A 20,056-nucleotide genomic window follows, 5' to 3' on the forward strand; every position below is an offset into this window, starting at 1 on the left:
TTACAGGGAAACAACACACAAAGGTGGGGAAAGAAACACTACCACTTCAGTCCTCTGCTGTTTCTTTTACTTCTCAGACTACAAATCTGCATCTAAAAGTCGAGTTAGAACAATTTCCATTTTTTGACTAATCGAAATAATGACTTTGAAGAGCAAAAACTGGCTGCTCAGAAATGCTTCAGATCAGGCCACAGGTGACGTGCATTGTAAAAGATCATCTGGGACTCTTTTGTTAGGATGGAAAAGCAAAGAAAGAAGCTTAAAAATCTTCATTTATTACTCCACAAATTACCATTATGGACCACCATCTCACAAAAAGTATTTCCTTTTTTTGAGAAAGAGAAACTGACATTTGTGGTATGGGTTTTTGGTTTCTTTTTCTCCCCACATCAGTTACAGAACTTCAGAATTCTGTAGTAGCTCATATGCTCCTGGAACTTGAATTCAAGAATAGCAGTCCTTGGGCTTGTGGCATTTAGACATAAATTACCCATCCTCGTCTCCTGAAAAGAGGGCTACAACATCTCTTTGATTGATCTGGATGCCTGAAGGGCTCCTGTGTTTCCATGGCAAAGGACATCAGACAACCACATGAGCACTGCCGCACTAGATTCTCATTCCACTCTACCTCAGGATATTCAGGAGAAATTCAATTCAGCAGCAAAGAGGCTGCTTAAGGTTTTGCCTATTTTTTAAGGCTCAGAAAAGGCTTTTTCCATCCGCAGAGAAAACGTGGAGGAGAGAGCAAAGGCCTGGGTTCTGGAATCACCATCAAGACAGAGGATGGGGACAGGAGCAGTCACCACAAGAGAACTTCAGCACTAAATAAGAGTTCTTTAAAGCTGACGAATTTCAAAACCCAGGCATTTTAAACAACGAATTGTTCCACCGCCATTTTGAAACATCAAGTATGCCTCAGGAAAAGTGATTTCATGATCACAGCTTATATATAAATTCACACAAGTTGGAATAGGAGTTGTATACAGGTACTAAAGAATCAAAACTTGGTTGTAGAAGGTTAAATATTTGCATAGTTATCCTATTAATGAGTGACAAGAAGCTTAACGTCACCTTCTACTCATTTTGAAAGTAAAATACCAGTGATTTGGCACAACTAACTCCTTTTTTCCTACTCTGAAAATCTAGTGCACTCACACAATACTGCTGTATGGGAACTGTTGAATCACGGCCTGAACCACTGATTGATCACCTGAGGCAAGCACCGAGTCAGCCATGGGAGCACAGGTGAAGGCAGTGTACCTGTGTGATGGGAAGGGGTGGAGTCTGGCTCCACCTCTCCCAGACCCCACTTAAGGGCTGACCACCACCTGGGAAGGATCTCTTGTTGGAGATTCCTCCCATGTGGAGTCATTGGTGAGCCTCAACCATTGTAAAAGCCTTCCTTTACTTACCAGTGCCTTCCATTACTTACCAGTAGTCTGTGTACCAGCTATATAAAGCCTTACAGAAATATACTGTCTTCCGCGATATCTCCTCTGAATTCCATCCTTTCAAATTATCCACCCTACAACTGCCTAAATTGACTTCAATAAGTTATTCAAAATATTCAGACTCAGGACTCACATCTCATGATTAAGCCTTGTAAAATAATCTGAATTTCTCAGGGACAGTGCTATACACGTGTTCTCATACTCTTCTACTTGAAGATACTTGAAGACATCCATTCCCTCCACTTTCTGAGAAGCAATTTTTTCCCAGGTGCACAAAAGCAATTTCATCATTACTGATGTAAAAATCATAGAATTGCTCAGGTTGGAAAAGACCTTCAAGATCACGTCCAACCTCAACCTAACCATATCACCCTAACAACCCACCACTAAGTCATCTCCCTGAGCACCACATCCAAACAGCTTTAAAACACATCCAGAGATGGTGACCCAACTACTGCCCTGTGGAGCCTATTCCAGTGCTTAGCAACCCTTTCTGTAAATAACTTACTGATACCCAACCTAAATCTCCCCTGGTGCAACTTGAGGCCATTTCCCCTCACCTGTTGTCAGTAAGAAGAGACCAACCCCACTCTCACTGCAATCACCTTTCAGGTGTTTGAAGAGAGCAATATGTTCTCCCCTCAGCCTCCTCTTCCCCAGACTAAACAGCCCCAGTTCCTTCAGTCGCTCTTTGTAGGGCATATTCTCCAGGCCCTTCACCAGCCTTGTTGCTTAGGAACTCCATGAGCAAAGTGTCCATAATCACTGCTGTTAGCATGCTGTGCAGACTTACTCTGAGTTTACTCTATTGCTTCATGACTACTGCCATACATTGGTTGAACAGCAGCACATGACAAACAAATGTAAATGGCAGGAGCAATCCTTAGTTGAGTTGAAGTAATGCTCATTCCACTGAACAGCTGGATGACCATGAAAAACACACACTACTTTCTTTTCCTGTGGCAGAGTTTTTATTTGGAGGGAAATTATACCTTTTGCATTTACATGGCACAAATTATATACAGTACACTTTCCATGATAAGAATTATGACGCTGTTCACAGAAAGGTATCAAATTTGAGATAAATAACGCATAAGCTAAAATATACAAACCAGGGGTGGAGGTGAAACTATTGTCCATTTTTATTATCTATAGAAGAATTTCAAGGAATAATGTTAATTCAATGTTCAAAAAATTTTAACAAACTTCTAGTAAAGTTAATTGAAATATTTATAATTCCATTCAGTTGTTGCACAGTATTTCCAATATACAATCAAGAAGATGCACAGAACACAACACAATATGAAAAGAAACCCTACTGCACCCACAAATTAAAGGTTTCACTGCCTTTTGGATGCTGCACTACCTTATTTATATAAACATTTACAACACTTCAGTAAACACAAAGGTTCTAAATGTAGTGCAGCATTATGGGGGGCTGCTTTCAGCTCTTGAAATAAATGTTAAATGCCCGTATACTGTGCCATTTATTCTAAGCTGATGGTTTAAGCTGTCACCCTTAATTCCTACCATGTGTAGCAAACACTCTTCCCCAACTTTCAGAAGATTACCATTCCTCTGACTACACACTCTATACTCTGAGCCCTACACTGTCCTTGTCGGCTTCACCATCACCTTGGCATTCTGCCTCAGTGCTTGAAACAGCTATACCTTACATTATTTCTGTTTTAATGTCCTGTTAAGTAGTCCTGTGTAGAATCTGAAGCAAAAGAATCTGCATCTTCATTATCAGAATCATCACTACTGTCATCAGCAGCTGGCTCCCCTGTCAGCGCTATCCGAGCATAATCATCAGTGTCTATGGACTTGCAGAAATGAATGGCGTATTTCAGTTTTTCCTCTAGTACTTGCTTACAGGAATACCTGGGTAGCTTCAGAAGAAAAAAGCAAGTGTATGACTCAGGAAGGAAATGGTCCGGAGGATTATATTTATCCAATACCTGTTAAAAACAAAGAACACAAAATTTTTGTATTTGCTGTCAAAACCACAAATAAATATTGACTTGATACTGTGATTGACATTTCCTAGAAGAACAGTGAAAAGAACAAATTCATCTTCCCTACACTAAGCAAACAAAAACACATGCACAATCTTTCCTGATTATGAATATGTGTTTGGGAACGATCTAAGATGCATCCTGTTGTTCTAAAAAATACCAAAACACGAATCGAAAACTGTGGTTTTTGAATAAGCTGAAATGGGTGCTGAGCTGAATGAAGTACTGAACAGAAGCAGAAGAAACAGTTGAAGACAGATAGAGGGAAAAAATTAACATCTGAAGAAGCAAATAGCTGGGAATCAAAAAGAACAGCCAGTTGCCCAAATTAAAACAAGAAAATAAAAAGAGAGAAACGTTTATAAATGTTTTTACATCTTCACTGAACTGTAGGACCTACAATGTAATTTCACATCAGTAATAGAACTGTCCTGCTCTCCTGCTGTATCATTGCACTGATTTGGGCTGCTATAATTTTCTTCACATTGGTCGGTACGGTGCTGTGCTCCAGATTTGTGATGAAAACAGTGTTGGTAACACATCAGTGTTTTATTTCTTGCTGAGCAGTGCTTACATGGAGTCAGTCTTTCCTGCTTCTCATGCTGCCCTGCCAGCAAGGAGGCTGGGGTGCTCAAGCTGGGAGGGAACACAAGCAGGACAGCTGACCTCAACAGACCAAAGGAACATCCCAGATCATATGACATGGTCAGCAATAAAAGCTCAGGGGTAAAGTTTGCTGGGGCTGCTATTGCTCAGGGGCTGTCTGGGTATCAGTCAGATGGCAGTGAGAAGTTTTGCTTTTCCTTAGCTTCTTCCCTTTCTCACCTTCATCAACCAACAATTTATTAAACCGTCTATCTCAACCCAGAAGCTATCAAAAATTTTTGCCTTTCTGATTCTCTCCCACCACTCCACCAGCTGGGCTGGAGTGAGCAAGTGGCTGCGAGGCGCTCAGCTGCCCACCAGGGTTAGATCACAGCTGCTTCTCCCCCACAGCCAGCTATATAAAATAAAATCCCCACACCCCACCCCACACACCTTACCTGAATAACAAAGTCCCTCCCTCTAAAATCCGCAATAGTCCTGGGCAGCCTTGTTCTGCCCCACACGAAACGCAGAAAGAGAGATCGCTCTGTATTGGAGAATGACTCCATCACTTCCCAGAACCACTGTATCAGTGAAGCAGTTGGTTCTATGCCTTTGTAAGTTGCTACAGATTTCAGAAGATGAAGTGGAATATCCGGGCTTCCACATACCTGAAAAATAAAATACTATGAGATAAGCTACAGAAGTCTGATCAAACCAACTGCAGGTGATTTGTTTCCCCTGCCATTCACTTGAAATATTTAATCAGCTTTTACACAGACAAAATGAGCATTCAGATATTTGAAGTGCTGTGCAGAGACTCCTATTACAATGATGCTAACCAGACCTCTTCCCCTCAGGGGACAGTAATGAACCTTCTGTCATCTTCCTGAATCACAAAGAATTAAACAGTTTTCCTGGCAAGAATACAGGTCTTGTTATCTTTCATCAAATTGCACTAAGAATTCAGTAGGCCCTAGAGTTGGTTTTCCTTGGTTAGTTGGTAAGGTTTCTATAGGGGAAGATGGGGTAGTTCTGAGATAATGTTTATTTCCTTTTTTTTGTTGTTGAATCTCCACAAATCAATCATTACATCACTGCTCAGCTATATAAAAAACAACACTAAGAACAATTAACCATTTTCCAGTATTTCCTTGAGCAAAGTGTTTGAAATTACAAGCAAGCACTGTAAGCAGCGTTACATGCGGAGTTCATTATTCAAATTTGGATTTGTAAGACAGAAGTGAAGAACACAGCTCAGTTTGACAGAGGTAGCAAAACAGAAACTGATACCATAGTTTCCAGTTCATATCCTGTAAAGAGTGAAAGCAGAGGAACTGGAACAACACGGGCCATCCCCTCACGAACTGCTGCCACTTGTTCATCAAATTCATGAAGTCTGCAGAGACATTTCCAGAATGTATGTGAGTGCCATTTCTAGCAATTGCTTGAACTAGTAACTATTGTTATACTTAGGAAGCTTTAAGATTTCTTGGTAAGACTCCAGCTATGTTCCAAGGAATACTTATCACACAAGATGCTCGACCTGCACCAGTTAATCAAACAATCCATACTGCACAGCACATATATCCCACTGTACATATCTCACTTCTTTGCATACTTTATTTCCAGTACTATTTATGTACTGTGCCTGGCAAGAATAGACCAATATCCCATATCGAAACACTGTGCCCTTGGGAAAAGAACATCTGTGCCCTCAAACATTCCTAATACTAGACAGACATTATGGTAAAAGAAAAATGGGTCTCAAGTAAAACATGATGCCTGGAGGAAAGGATACGCCTTATTTTCAGATAATGATAGATATTGCCACCCATGCTTTGTATTTTACCCTCTTTTTCCCCCATCAAGTTAATTTTTAAGACATTGAGCTCTGCAAAACAGAGTTTCACATCACTGACACATCCTGTCTTCAAGTTTGTATAATAAAATAAATGATCTCAGGACACACTTTTACTTATGCATCCACGTTTTCCCCACGGATTCTATTCAGATGCCAGATTTGCTCTCAACTGACTCACATCATTAAAAAACTTGGTGTTCAAAAGTTCTCCCAAAAGATTTCTAACTGTTAAATGCTTTAGAATTGCTGGCGTCCTTTGAGAATAAGTCAGAATTTTCAAAAGAATAAAAGCATTTCTTCAAGGTAATGTAATCCTTTAGGACCCATTTGATATTTTATAGGGACCTATAATTTATCCATCACAAATGATATTCCTGTATACTGTCAAAAGTAGCTTTAGGTATTGGCTCACAACCACTTACAGCAAAAAATACAATACAAAAACAAGGAGTATAATTCACAGTCGTTAGCAGAAACTGCACTGCAAATTACTAAGTATATAGTGATAAGATAGTCTTGCACAAGTGTCCTCTAAAACCCATGACTGTGATGAATAAAATAAAACAACTACGAACCAGTTTTATGCCAAAGTTACCTCATCTCCATAGTGTAATAGGCACAATGGCTACTAGGCTCACTGTTTCACGTAACAAGATGCCTGAAGTTCAGTGTACTGGTTTAGAGTAGATATCTAGGTATCTAAGTAACCAAAGGCCCACTTTCACAAATGCTGAACGAGTATTTCCCACAGAGTTTAGTGCAAAGTTCAGCATTTGGCACATATGGATGAATTTAGCTGTGTGCACATAGACATCAGGCTTATTTTATGGTGTCCAGAGTATGAATGTTTTGCTTTGCATATTCTGTCTTATATGAGAACAGGAAAACCACTCAGCTGTGACCATTCTTTACTTGGCTAGATTATCTTAGTGGCCTTTTCAAACTTTAACGATTCAGAGACTCAATTGATGGTATAAAAAGAAAAAACTATGAGAGCAGTAGTACTGGAAGTGCTGTTCACAAAGAGCTAAATACAAAATACGTAAGAGAATGCATGCAAGATAAGGCTTCAAGCCTACTACTTTTAAAAGAAAATGCTTATTCATTTAAACCATTTGAATGACTTATTCAACAAACCTGTAGTTTATTGCCAGCCTCACATATTCAGCTCTGTTATCCAATGTAATATGGGTGTACTTGGAACTCAGCTGAATATCTTGACCGCTTGCATTAGGCACAGTGAATGGAAGGCTCATAGCTTCAAACTCTTCTGATGTAGCTTCATTGTCCCGAATGTACATAAGCCCAGGAATGAAATCTTTATCAACCTTTGAAAAAATATGCCTGAGTTAGAGTCAGCTCATTAGCACCTTACAACTGTGTGTCCTTCCTACCAAAGCATGACACTGCACACCTTCTACCAAAAGCACTGTGCCAAATGTCTGACCGTAACTCATCTAAGTGAATTCCAAAACAGCAAAATGGCTCAGTATAGTACACAAAATTTCATTATGCTGAAATGCTGAAAGCCACATGTGCTCTGGATTTCAAACTTTTCAGGGGAGCATTTGCCAAGAAACCATATTATATAAGAAAATGGATTTAAAGATTAAAACCGCAATCAACTCCACAAAATCTAAAGGTTGTTTTGGTACAAAATAAATCTCCTTACTGACATATAAAAGACTCTGTGCTTTTACAGTAAGTACATTTCCAGATGACAGCAGCTGAAAATGAACTCCTCTTTGTAACAGAGATCTAACTCTTAATTCCACGTTTTGTGAGTTCAGGAAACAGAAAGTTTATGATTCTCAGTACGTTGGCTCAATCAAATATAAGTAGTAGTTTGGACTCATTTTCAGACAGTAAGAGCTATGGAAACATTTACTGGCAAGAAAGAATTTGAATACAAACATTTATCTAGTCAAATCCACGAGTGGATTTGAGAATGCTCTCGAATTCAAAGAGGTTCTTTAACTACTTTCAAAAGACTTTAAATTTACAGTTTTAACAGTGAGTACAAGTGATCCTTATTCCTCAGAAATGTGAAAGGTCAGACAAAACACTACAAATAAGCACAGCAGGGAAGCCAATCATCAGAGAATTGTTTATGTTAGAGTCTACTTGTCTTCTCTCAGTTATAACCTTCAAAGAAAAAACACATTTACCTCACTGAGATCAGCAATTGTTAGGTTCATTCCTGCAAGCTGCTTCCATACTGGTTCAGCCAGGTTGAGGCTCAGAGGGCTGCCAGTCCGGATAGCAATACCCAGAAGTACACCTGTATGTTTAAATAAGGTTGGGGGTATTTTTATTATTATTTTTTAACAGATTCCTAATGTTCTGAACATGTAATGCAAGTAGAATGTCACAGTGTTGCTAATTACCCAGGAAACGGAACATGTTCATATGCAAGAGAGTCTTGGCAGCAGGATTTAATAGGAAACAATCTCTGTTTGCTCCAGATTCATCTCTTCCATTTGGTGTCACAATTAACAGAGGGGTCAGCCCGTTCTGCAGCTCCTCGCACATTTCTGCTATTGATTCACTGTAACCTCCACCACAATCATCCACAGATTCACCTTGGGAAAGGAAACAGGCTCAAAAATATACACTCTTTCAAAAATACGTTTACAAATGAAGTCTTGAAATGAACTGGATTTCCTTCCACATGGATAACGGCATAAACAAAAGTTTACTAAAAGCTACATCTGTTCTTCTGAAAACACCTAATGTTTTCCTTTGTGTTTGGATTTCTCCAGTTCCTTGTAAACAATATTATTTAAGAAGATTATCAACAACATACCAGAAGGTCAAAAATATTCTTCTGACAGAGCTTAACTACCACTTTTGTTTTAAACACTTGTCAGAATAAAACAATAGAGATGGCAAAGAGAATCAAACTAATGCGACTCCTTTCTGTCATGTTAAAGTAGATATATTTTGTGTATTTTACATACAACAGATACAGTGTGGCCTCCATCTAAATTGCATTTCATCACAAAATTCAAAGAGACACGCAAATTGTGACAAGGACAAGGAAGTAGGAACAGGCAGTCTGAATCATTTTTGGATCCTGACAACTGAAAAACAGGTTTCAGTTTTACAAATACCCATCGTAAGTAAGAATGCCTCTGTAATTTGAGGAAAATTACAGCCCCATTTCCACTAACCCTAAAGGATGTTTGCAGATTTTTTGTTATTTTTTGTTGGTGTTTTAGGGGTTTTATTTTAAAAGGCTTTATTATTTGCTAACATTTTAAGCATATTCCACTGCCTACACACTGTTCTACTGTATCCCTTCCTTTCCTCAAGCCCTTCAAAAATAAAGAGAATAAGCCAGTAAAGATAGGTACAGAACAGCTGAGGCAAAGACGATATGAAACGAAGAATCCTCTTACCAACAAACTTGACTTTCCAAACACGATGAGGAAGCAGAAGGCTATCAGGGCTGAAAGAGCTCATTTTAGCACACATCTGTCCAAACACTGATTTTGTACCGTCCGGCCCAGCCAGTCCACCTTTACTCCTAGAACGTTTTACCTGTCAGTTAAACACATGATAAAAATAACTACAAGAACATATTTCAGCCAGCATCTCTGTGCAGATCAGACATGAGATTAATATTTATAACATCAACGTGTTTAGTGAAACATTTGTAGAGCTTTACCCTGTATTTTGTATACATGTGTATTACATACAGTATAAGAACCAAGCTTCAAAGTACAGCCCTACAGCATTTTTCATTGCTATTTCATATCTTATCATCCCTGGGTATAGATATTGTAGATTCTTAATACATACCTTCACCCCTTAAAGGAAAATGAAAGAATTTAAAATTTGTACTTATTAGGAGGCCAGAACTATTAAAGAATGGCTGAGGCTAGAAGGGACCTCTGGAGGCCACCTGGCCCAGCCCCTTCCTCAGCAGAGCAACTCAGAGCAAAGTAGCCATGACCATGCTCAGGCAGCTTCTGGAGATCTACAAGGAGGAGACCCCACAGCCTCTGGGCAGCCTGTGCCACTGCTGTCATCCACACAACACAGAAGTGGCTCCTGGTGTTCAGAGGGATCCTCCCTGTGCTCCAGTTTCTACCCGTTATCTCTTGTCCTGAGCACTTCCAGCCTCCATTTAGGTGTATTATATTCACTGACAAGATACTCTGAGCCTTCTGTTTTCCAGGCTGAACAGTCCCAGATCTCAGCCTTTCCTCATAAGAGAGATGCTCCAGTCCTTTCATCATCTCTGTGGCCTTCCTGTTGGGCTCTCTTCAGTATGTCCATGTCTCTTGCACTGGGGAGCCCAGAACTGGACACATTGTTCCAAGTGTAGTCCCACCAATGCTGAGTAAAAGCATCACCTTCCTCAACCTGGTGGCAATGCCTCGCCTAATGCAACCATGTTTCCCATTAGTCTGCATTGCAGCAAGGTCACATCACTAGCTGATGTTCAGCCTGATGTTCATCAAGACCCCCAGAGCCTTTCCCACCAAGCAGCTTTCCAGTTGGGCAGCCTCTAGCCTACAATGGTGTATGGACCCATCACTCCTCAGGTGCAGGACATCACACTTCTCTTTGTTGAACCCTCACAAGAATCCCATCGTTCCACTTCTCCAGCACACTGAGGTCCCTTTGGATGGCAGTATGACCCTCTGGTGTATCAGCCAGTCCTCCCATAATAATCCTCAGCAAGTTTTCTTGCTGACACACTCTGCCCTGTATTCTAGATCAATGAATATGTTAGAACAGGACTGGATCCAGTATTGACCCCTGTGATATGCCTCTACATACTTGCCTCCAACTGGACACTGTGCCACTAACACCTGACCCTTTTACCCTGGCCATTCAGTAAGCTCTCAGTTCATACTTTTAATCAGGTAGTTCCCAACAGTTGAAAATAGCATAAACCTAAATGTCAAGTAGAAAAAGATACTGGTTGCAGGTTAAGCTGTGTGCCAACTTCTGCTAGGTCTTATTTCTGTGACACAGCTGTTTAACTGTCTTTAGTACAATTATCACTGTAACAGAAGAAAATGGCACAAACATGAAAAGTATCCATTTATCTAGGTGCTTCCACCACATCCTGCTCTGACCTAAAATGCTGAATGACTGTTCTGAATAGGTTATTAGATCTTGGTAATTTTACACTTACAGCTGAAAACATGTGAACCAGCTAGGGCGTGTTCACTGCAGCAACACAGAATGATTCTTACCAGCTCTACTGACAATTCTGTGGCCTTTTTTTCTTAGATAAGGAACTCTATGTTCCCTCACCACCTTATCCATTTTTAATTTCAAATGGCTCGTTGTTCATATGTCTCTACTCAGCATTTTATCAGTTCATCTTGGAAGCAAATGTTAAGACAGAGGGACGCCAGTAACAAACCTTGTTAATAAAATTAGTTTTCTTCCTTTATTGGTGAAGAATGACTTGATAAGTTTGGGTTTTTTGTTGGGCCGTTTGTTCATTTTTTGTTTTCCCGGAATGCAATAGTATTCTCATGAATTAGCTTGTTTTAATGTAATGGATCTCAAAGGAATTTGGATGCATAAGAAAATTGAAGTTGAGAAGCTGGGAGCCTTCTCTTGAAAAGATTAGGTATGAGTAGGTCTGTGAATGCAGTAGTTAACTCACTGTTATTTCAAGTCTCAAACTAAAAATAATACGGCAAACAATCTAGACTGGAGTCAGTATTGAAGGCACACATATTTGCTATCCCTACTGTACATTTAATTTAGTACTTGTTCACTAGCAACTCAGGGCTTGCATTTAATCTGATCACTGGTGGAATGGTTACAACTTGACTTCAGCACAATAGTGTAAGAATGTCACAAAGGGTTATCAATACTTCTGCTAGCACTCTGATATTTTGCAACAAAGACAGACGTCCATACTAAAATTTATTAGGTTATTAGCAAAGAGCAGAACTCTTCACTATAAAATGGCAAAATTCAAACAAATTTTTTAGACCACATTTCACCACTGATGTATTAACTTTTCATTGTAGAGGTCTAGAACGTGAAGCTTTGCTCCTGTTTCCAAATTTTGTCCTTTAGAGATGTAGTAAGTAACCTGTGGAATCTATTCTACTGAAAAGGATAAACAGGTCCAGATATAATCCTTCTTTAGTAGTCTCACTAAACACAGATTATAATATAAGTACAGGTCTAGCACTCTTGAGGTAACTTATTAGCATAAAACACAAGTTAATACACTGACTAGAGACCAAAAAGAGCTTTCATAAAACATTCTGCCACCAGGAGATGGCAGCTTGTGGGAACTCGACTTTTCCTGGACCAGACAGAAATGGAGCAGATCACTAGCAGCACAGAGCAATGTGTGGAGGAATCAAGTTCAAAAATGTGCCTCAGCGAATGATCAGTTGTGAGCAGAATCACTGCAATGAGGGGGAAGAGACACTCAAACTGATCTGACACCTGGTTACAGCATTTTAAAGTGTTGAAGATCAAATTTTAAGTTCTTTCACCAAACGTGAATAACAAGACCTCTATTTGCCCAAAACATCCTCAGAGAACTGAAAAGAAATACTGGCCACCCTTTGGGACCATCTCCAGTTTCAGCCTGGGAGAGATGTATTATGTCAAGCCACACACTTAGGGACTAACAAAAATGCTTAAGAAAAGATAAAAAGTTTGTTAGTTGGAATCAGGTAAGAAAAAGAAGGTATTGTTAACACAGAAAACATCTACGAAGAACCAAAATTCAAGGATATATCATGAAATCAATTTCCAAAAGCGGAAAGGAAGAATCAGCATGATAATTCCAAGAGTACACATTCTCCTTAATAACTAAAATTTGCTTGCCTTTTAAAAGAAGGAAATTCCTTTCAACTGTTGTGATGCTCTCTCATTCATCCAATGGCAAGGCATGATTTAACAGCAGTACAAACATCCCTGCCTAAGAGTCCATCAATATTCTGTTACATTTTGCTGCCATGTGACAGATGGCAGCAGAAGGGCATGTCAGGCTCCAAATGGAAAGCGCTTATGAAGCAAAAGCGTGTCAGTGAACTTCTCCACATGGAAAAAACAGCACCCACTGACATTCACTGATGCTTTGCTGAACATTTATGGAGACCAAGCAGAGGATGTGAGCACAGTGAGGCAGTGGGTGGTACGTTGCAGCAGTGGCATGAGAGATGTGAAGGGCAAATGTTCCAGATGGCCAAACACAGCTGTCACCTTCACTGGTGCAGATTTTTATGAGTGTGGCATGCAGGCTCCTGTTCATTGCTGACAAAGACGTATAGCTAATGGTGGTGACTGTTACAAACCAGTGTATTATGCTGAGAATTTTCTCTATCAAATAGTGTTACTGTGTTTTTCACAGCTGTTGTAGTTTTCATGTAAATAAACAGGCTTTTGGAGCAACCTATGTATCTTAAAGAACAAGTCAGTATCTGCATAATAACTTTAAAATCTCTTCCATTTATTTTAAATGAAGGAAGATGAAGAAGTGAATTGACTTCACCATATAATTTACAAACTGTACCTATCTTTTGATAGCAAAGGAATTTTCAAGTCTAACTGCAGTTGAACTCCCAACTACAACTAAAATGAAAACTCTGTAGCTCTTTGAAACTCCATAAAGCAGCTTTGAATCATTACTTAAAGGATCAAATAGTTTCATTCAAACAGTTCTTTCATTGATTAGTTTCACTCCCTGCAAAAACTAACTCAAGAGATTATAACCCACATTTGGTACTGTACAACCAGGGCAGATTATGAGCGCGGTCTTTTTGAGTCTTGGCTAAATCTAGGAAAGACCTGTGTTACAGAAATATCTCATTTCCTCTAGAAGCTATGAAAATTGATGCCTCAAAGCTACCAGTTTGTTTCTAAATGTAAAGACAGAGAAAATTAATGGACCGAAATATAAGAATTTTTTGCAGCTTCCAGATTCTAACTTTACAAAGAGCAAGTTTTCTTACAAAGAGCAAGTTATTCCTACAATATATTTTAAAAATGCCAAAAAAACACACCACTAAAGGAAAGAAACACATGAGGATTCTGTAATACCAAACATTAGTCCATTCAAACATAAACAAACGTTTTAGTATTCTATGTTACAGAAATATCTATGGAGACGCACACAAAAAATCCTTATCTGGCCTAAGGCACAACATTACATTTTCTAACATCAATGATAAGGAAAAGAAAAAGCACTTTTATATCAAACAATTATGCAATCAATATGATCACATGCAATAACCAGGACAAGAGTTTATCAGCCTGATTCTGAATCATATTGAGAAGCCTTCTTCCTGTTCCCCCTCATAACCCTTAATGTCCACTGTTCCAAAAGCAACAGTGGAATAATTCACATGACCACCTGGGAAGGAAAGAAGGGCATCAGAATTGCTGCTTTCTTGAATCATCTAATACACTGAATTTTGAAAAAGCAATTCTTTGACGAGCAGGATGTACTTTGCCCATTATAGTCCAAATCATACACTCATTATTTCAAGTGTTCCCTCCCCCCATACATCTACAGTCTGGATGAAAACATACTGGAAAGCAAACAAGCTTCATTGCTTTATCCTCCAACATAAACCAAACTCCTCAGCACTCAGACACCAAAGAGCTGAAACATGAAGGGATCTGAGAAATGTTGAGCACTGGCGGTTAAACACATGTACTAAAATCAAATCTTCAGCTTAAGATACCTGTATTCTATTGAGCTCCACAACTGGCCCATGCTGCCGATCTCTCACCATAGTGGCTTGCACAACCTTTCGGAAAGCTGCTTCCTAATCGAGAAAAATACAAAAAAAATTAAGTGGTAAGACTGTAATCAAATAAGAATACTGCATGTGTTTCGCAGATAAACATATCCTTAGTTGAATTCAGGAAAAGACAAACAAAAAAAGACTCTTCAGCACAACGGAGAAGCTAATGTTATAGTACTACTCTTCTACAGTTTTCTTCAGAGTACATCACAAAACACTGGAAAAGGCATAAAGCCCTTAAGTCTTTCTTTAGAAGACGTGGAAATAAGCAACAAATACTTCTTAAATGCTCAAAAATAAACAAATAAGAGAACAGAATATAAAGCTGTGAGATATCAGTTAAGTAGCATGTTATTTGGGCTAATACAGTTCACATGTGAAAATCCTGGAAAGCTAAAAATTAAAGAGGAAAGCCTCTCCTGTATCACATAAAATCATGGCTTGAAAAGTTGTATTGCATCCAGATTCAGTTATTACTAGGCAACCAACATGGTACCAAGTGTAAATTAACTTCAGCTGCACTAATACACAAATGTAATTAGAAGTTGGAAAAAAAACAATCAAATAGTCAAAGGGGAGACCATCCTACTAAGGAAGGACAAAATAAACAAATAACAATAATTTGGTGCAAATTTAAGTATCCGAGTTTCTCTCACTAAATATTTGAATCCAATTTTACAGTACAAGTTTCAGGAAAGGTTTAAAAACGTTGTTTGTTCCTTTTTTGTTTTTTAATCAGGATGAGATCAAAATGCCTCTCACAGCTGAAGCAAGGAGGCCTCATTCATAGGCACCCCCTGCCCTGGTCAGGCAGCCTGTAGCTCATCCAAAGCACCAGACGCCCTTTATTGATCAGTGATTTTAACCCACAAGCTCTCAAACTGGTCGTGGCTGCTTCTCAGAGGCTCAGAGCTCATCACAGTCTATCTGCTTCTAAATACTGAGGTCAATTCCCCTCCCTTCTTGCCCTGATATATCTCATCTAAAAAGCACACAGCCCTCAGTTGCAGTATTCTAGTCATATAATGTATCCAACCATGTTTCTGTGAAAGCAAATACATTTACAATTTCTGGCATCCCTGATGAACACTTTTGACATAAAATAAGCCTGCTACCACATTTTATCTTATATCTGAAATCTTTGTACAACTGTTCTGACATGGAATATTCCTCCTACACACAAATTCCTGTACTTAAAATTACCTAAAGACTCCCATTAATAGCATTAAGATGTCTAAGTATCATGAATGGAATGGACTTCTCTTTTAAAGTCTAGGTTTTGATGAGAAATTGTGGTCTCCTTTTGGCCCATGGAGCATGTGTTCAGCCAGATTTCTCTACATAGTTTTATTGGGGTCTTGAGAAAGAGACTGTGAGGCGATGCATTCTAAAGAGTCTAATGATAGGACATGTGTCTTATTTAAGGACACAGAGCAGCACTGCAGAGGAAAAATTAACTGCTTCTAGTTTCAATTAGATCCCCTAGCAGATTTTGTCTGTTTGCTAGATTAGACAAGTTACTAGAACAGTGAGAAAATTCAGGTGCAAAGCTAATGATCATACTGAAGGCCAATCATCTTTTTTAAGGCTTTCCATAACTGAAGTTTTGAATTAATGCTGCATTCTTCAAGATTATTAATTATCTAGACTTCATGACTGACGTCCCATACAGCTGTGATATTCCATGCTTCTTTATCCATTTACATAATCTAAAGCCATAAAACTTGCACAGAGCTTTAGATCAAGTATTAAATCATCTGATCGATGTAACTGAGATAAAAAAAGCAGACAATAACCATTTGAAACCTATGTTGTTTTCCCCTAGAATAGCAGTTACTATTCTAAAAGAATTTGGCTACACCATGAACAGATCTACAATATACAGTTATTTTTTAAGACTAATACACAGTAGAATCATGACAAAAAAAAAAAAAAAGCAAGAAAAGGAAAGCCTAACAAAGAGAACACATTCCTGACTAAAGATATGAACATAACCTGAATGCATACGTTCTGACACACAACTTACAGAACAAATTAAGATAGAGTTCCATTTTCCTCAGGAACAGTTTAAGCAATACATTTAAACAGTATAGTTACAGAAGACTCCCTTAAAAATACATTCAGATAAATACCTTTCCTTGTGATATCAGTATTCCCCTTAGGGTGTCAAACCCAACTGATGGTCCTTGGCCAGTTTCATCAAGTCTTCCTTCAAGATCAAACATTGGAATGCAAGGACAAAAGAGTTCTGAAATGTGATGTAGCAGTAGAAGCCTGTTTCTCAATGAAATGATGGGTATTTCCTGTAGATGATTGTACTCCATAGGAACCTACAATGAGGCAATAACAACAACAACAACAACAAAAATTACGATTATTCTATCCTTTATTTTATTAAACAGAACAGTAACTTAAGATGTGTAGGCAAATTTGTATCAGAAACATTTCACATCGTGCCACCACTCTACCTAGGCATTATGCACCATTATTATAGCTGAAAAACTGAATGTTCAGTTTAATGCAATGCAAGCCACTCATGTGGAAGAGTTTCACAGGTAGAATACAGAATTAAAATTCCTTCTAGTTTACTCTTCAGTATTGGATTAACAACTGAATAAAGAATCCTTTTCACTTGAAAAAGAAACAGAATTTTTCTTTAGAAATACAGAAGGAAAATACAAGCTCGAAGTCAAATCAAAGCACAATAAACTGATGCAGAGATTTAGAAAGGAAATATGTCTGCTGAAAGATCAACAAGCAAGCATACTAAGTACATTTAAAAACTGAATGCAGTAAGCCAAAAACATCACCTGTGTAGGGAGCTTGCCAGCATTAGCAGGTTTGCTGGTTGACCAAGCTAAAGTATGTGCTGAGCCACAGGCAACTCTGTTGATCTTTTTACCCTGGAGTGCTGCAACCAAACGTGGTCTTTGGATGGCATTAGTTGTTCCATCTCCAAGCTGCCCTTCATCATTATCTCCCCAGGTATACACCTCCCCTAAACCAAGAAGAAACAATTACTTCTGAAAATAGAAATTTGTCTGTTTATTTTAAATAAGCATTTTGAAATCATTTAACCGATTGAGACCATGGATAGTAATTAAGATTTCTAGAGCTGACAGCTGTCCTGAAATCCAGGATCTGCTGCAGGTAAAACTGAATGACACAGTTCTGTCTGTATAGCAGCTAATGTTAAATGCATCAATTTCTTCACAGTTTATACAACAAAGTTCTACTGCAGAACAGAAGGAAATGGTGCAGACAAACGACAATAGATACAACGGAAACAGTCTGTACTTCACAGTTTCATAGAAAAAGAAAGCTGATGCTAAAAAAAGAATTACAAAAGACTTCATTTTGCATAAAAGAGTCTGTAGTAGCTTATGCTATTAGGGCAGACATTAAAATGGGTGCTTAGTGTTGTAAGACTGGAAAATACTTAAAAAATCAACTTTGATTCAGAGCATTCATTTTCTGCAGCTATATCCTGTTTCACTAGCATCAATGAAACAGTCTGTTATTATGCAGACCTGCTAATTAAATTTGGAAATATTCAGTATCTCAGTCTACTTTATAAGAAGCAATATGGTAAATGAAGCACTGCACAAAGTTAAAACAACTCAGGAGGTTCAGATGACCCTGTAAAAAAAAGCTAAATCCATTCATTCTACTTCTTGATCAGCTCATAGTTACTTTTTGAGTTCTGTGCTTTTCTTCGACCATTGGCATTTATGAAACTTAATTCTTAATTTTTATTAATTCAAAACCTTCAGTTGTTTTTATACTATTATTGTAAATCTATGACATACTTGCTGCTCAGGAAATATGAAAACAAAATATGTAAATGCACACAGAGGATCAGCATTTTTAGCAAGGACAGTCCACCAATATTCAACTTAAAGTTTCCTTTTTTTATTTCTTCTCCAAATTCAGAACTAAGTAATTTAAGTAATGTATCTGATTTTTATACCATCTTCAGTGCAGCACACACAGTGTAAGGACCCAGTAGCGATTGCAATGACTTTCTTTCCTTGCAGTCCCTGCACTTGTCGTGGTCTTCTAACATGGTCATCAGATCCATGGCCTAGCCGATGATAATCTCCTTTGCCCCTGCACAGAGAAGACAGAACATTTCAAAACTGAGTTTTAATATTAGAAAGAATGGAAACATGGACTGTCTTACATTTGGCCTGTAGAAGTATTTATAAATAGTCCAGCAAAAATATTTTATATTTAGCAGAAACAGCACAGCTCCGACTCCACTTATTCACAATTAATAATCTCTAGCTCATATGAGATGGATATGATTCTGCTGTTACAATAAAAAATACTTAATACATGGTTCCAGCTTGCTCTTCATAGGTCCTTTCACCACATTCACATTTGTTTTGTTGTTGTTTTTTTTTTTGTTATTTCTCTTAAAAGAGTAAGTGTCAAGGATTAGACATCTATCAGCTGCAAAAGCAGTACTGACTTCAGAGACTGTGACTTTGTATAGTTTGAGTTTATCGCACGGATGTAGTGTTTGAAAGGTATTTTGTTTTCTCTTTCCAAACACTTCAGTCTGCAAGTTGTTAAAAATCACACAATTTGGAATTGCAAAAGAAGATTAAAACAATAAACTACATAACAAAAGTCTCACACCAGTCAGATACATTTTGGTAATATATGAAAAATATTCTGCTGTCATCTTCAAGACCGCATGACACTTCACACTTAACTTCTAGTGACCACCTTTGAAATTCTGCATTTTACAGTGGTCAGCATCCTGAAGGACTCCTCAAACCGGTAGATTTTATTACTAATCAAAACACAGAAACTCAAAAGAGTTTTCCATATTGAAGAAAAATCAAGCAGTGAAGGTGATACAACAGTAATTCTCATTATAAAGAAGGTTACATCTAATGCTGTCCAAATAACTAATATAAAGTACTTACCAGGTATATACTGCTCCAGATTTGGTAAGAGCCACAGAAAATTGTGATCCACATTCTACTTTAACCACTCCAAGGCCTGTGAGAGAATCAATCTAGGAAAATAATATCAAATAAAAAAAAATCAGTCATGGAGACTGTAGTTTCATCAACCACCCTGTGTTTAGACAATGTATTGCACTGAAGATGTGCCTAAGCATTACAGTGCCTATATGCATGCTTACTAATTAAAATGTATATATAGATTATTTAACAGAATTCCACTCCTTTCATCTTTCTACTATTTACCGATTAAACATTAAATCGAAGCTCAGATTTGGAAAACCACTGAAGATCTTAACTAATATTTTACCTGCAGCAATATATTCTTAGTAGAAATAGTAAGGCTCTGTCTTCAACTACTCAACATTAATCATCTGACATGGATGTGATTCTGCTGACATAGTACAGATAC

General features: G+C 38.2%; 1 protein-coding gene across 5 annotated transcripts in view; it reads right to left on the reverse strand.

The window, feature by feature from the left end:
* Positions 1 to 2,399: 2,399 nt before the first annotated feature.
* HERC2 (HECT and RLD domain containing E3 ubiquitin protein ligase 2) overlaps positions 2,400 to 20,056 on the reverse strand; it is a 103,522-nt gene continuing 85,865 nt past the window's right edge. For all 5 annotated transcript variants that reach the window (XM_065741222.1, XM_065741224.1, XM_065741223.1 and 2 more), the window contains 12 exons: positions 19,606 to 19,697; positions 18,639 to 18,778; positions 17,479 to 17,666; positions 16,801 to 16,998; positions 14,606 to 14,689; positions 9,320 to 9,461; positions 8,306 to 8,500; positions 8,087 to 8,199; positions 7,056 to 7,246; positions 5,348 to 5,453; positions 4,513 to 4,725; positions 2,400 to 3,412 (listed from right to left, as the gene is read on the reverse strand). In XM_065741222.1, coding sequence (XP_065597294.1) covers positions 3,140 to 3,412; positions 4,513 to 4,725; positions 5,348 to 5,453; positions 7,056 to 7,246; positions 8,087 to 8,199; positions 8,306 to 8,500; positions 9,320 to 9,461; positions 14,606 to 14,689; positions 16,801 to 16,998; positions 17,479 to 17,666; positions 18,639 to 18,778; positions 19,606 to 19,697 — 1,935 coding nt within the window. In that variant the 3' untranslated portion in view covers positions 2,400 to 3,139. The remainder of the gene's footprint in view (positions 3,413 to 4,512; positions 4,726 to 5,347; positions 5,454 to 7,055; positions 7,247 to 8,086; positions 8,200 to 8,305; positions 8,501 to 9,319; positions 9,462 to 14,605; positions 14,690 to 16,800; positions 16,999 to 17,478; positions 17,667 to 18,638; positions 18,779 to 19,605; positions 19,698 to 20,056) is intronic.

Source organism: Cyrtonyx montezumae, unplaced genomic scaffold, assembly GCF_038088225.1.
Source record: "Cyrtonyx montezumae isolate F1298 unplaced genomic scaffold, pur_monq_1.0 scaffold_3, whole genome shotgun sequence".
In the NCBI taxonomy this organism is placed as follows: Eukaryota; Metazoa; Chordata; class Aves; order Galliformes; family Odontophoridae; genus Cyrtonyx; species Cyrtonyx montezumae.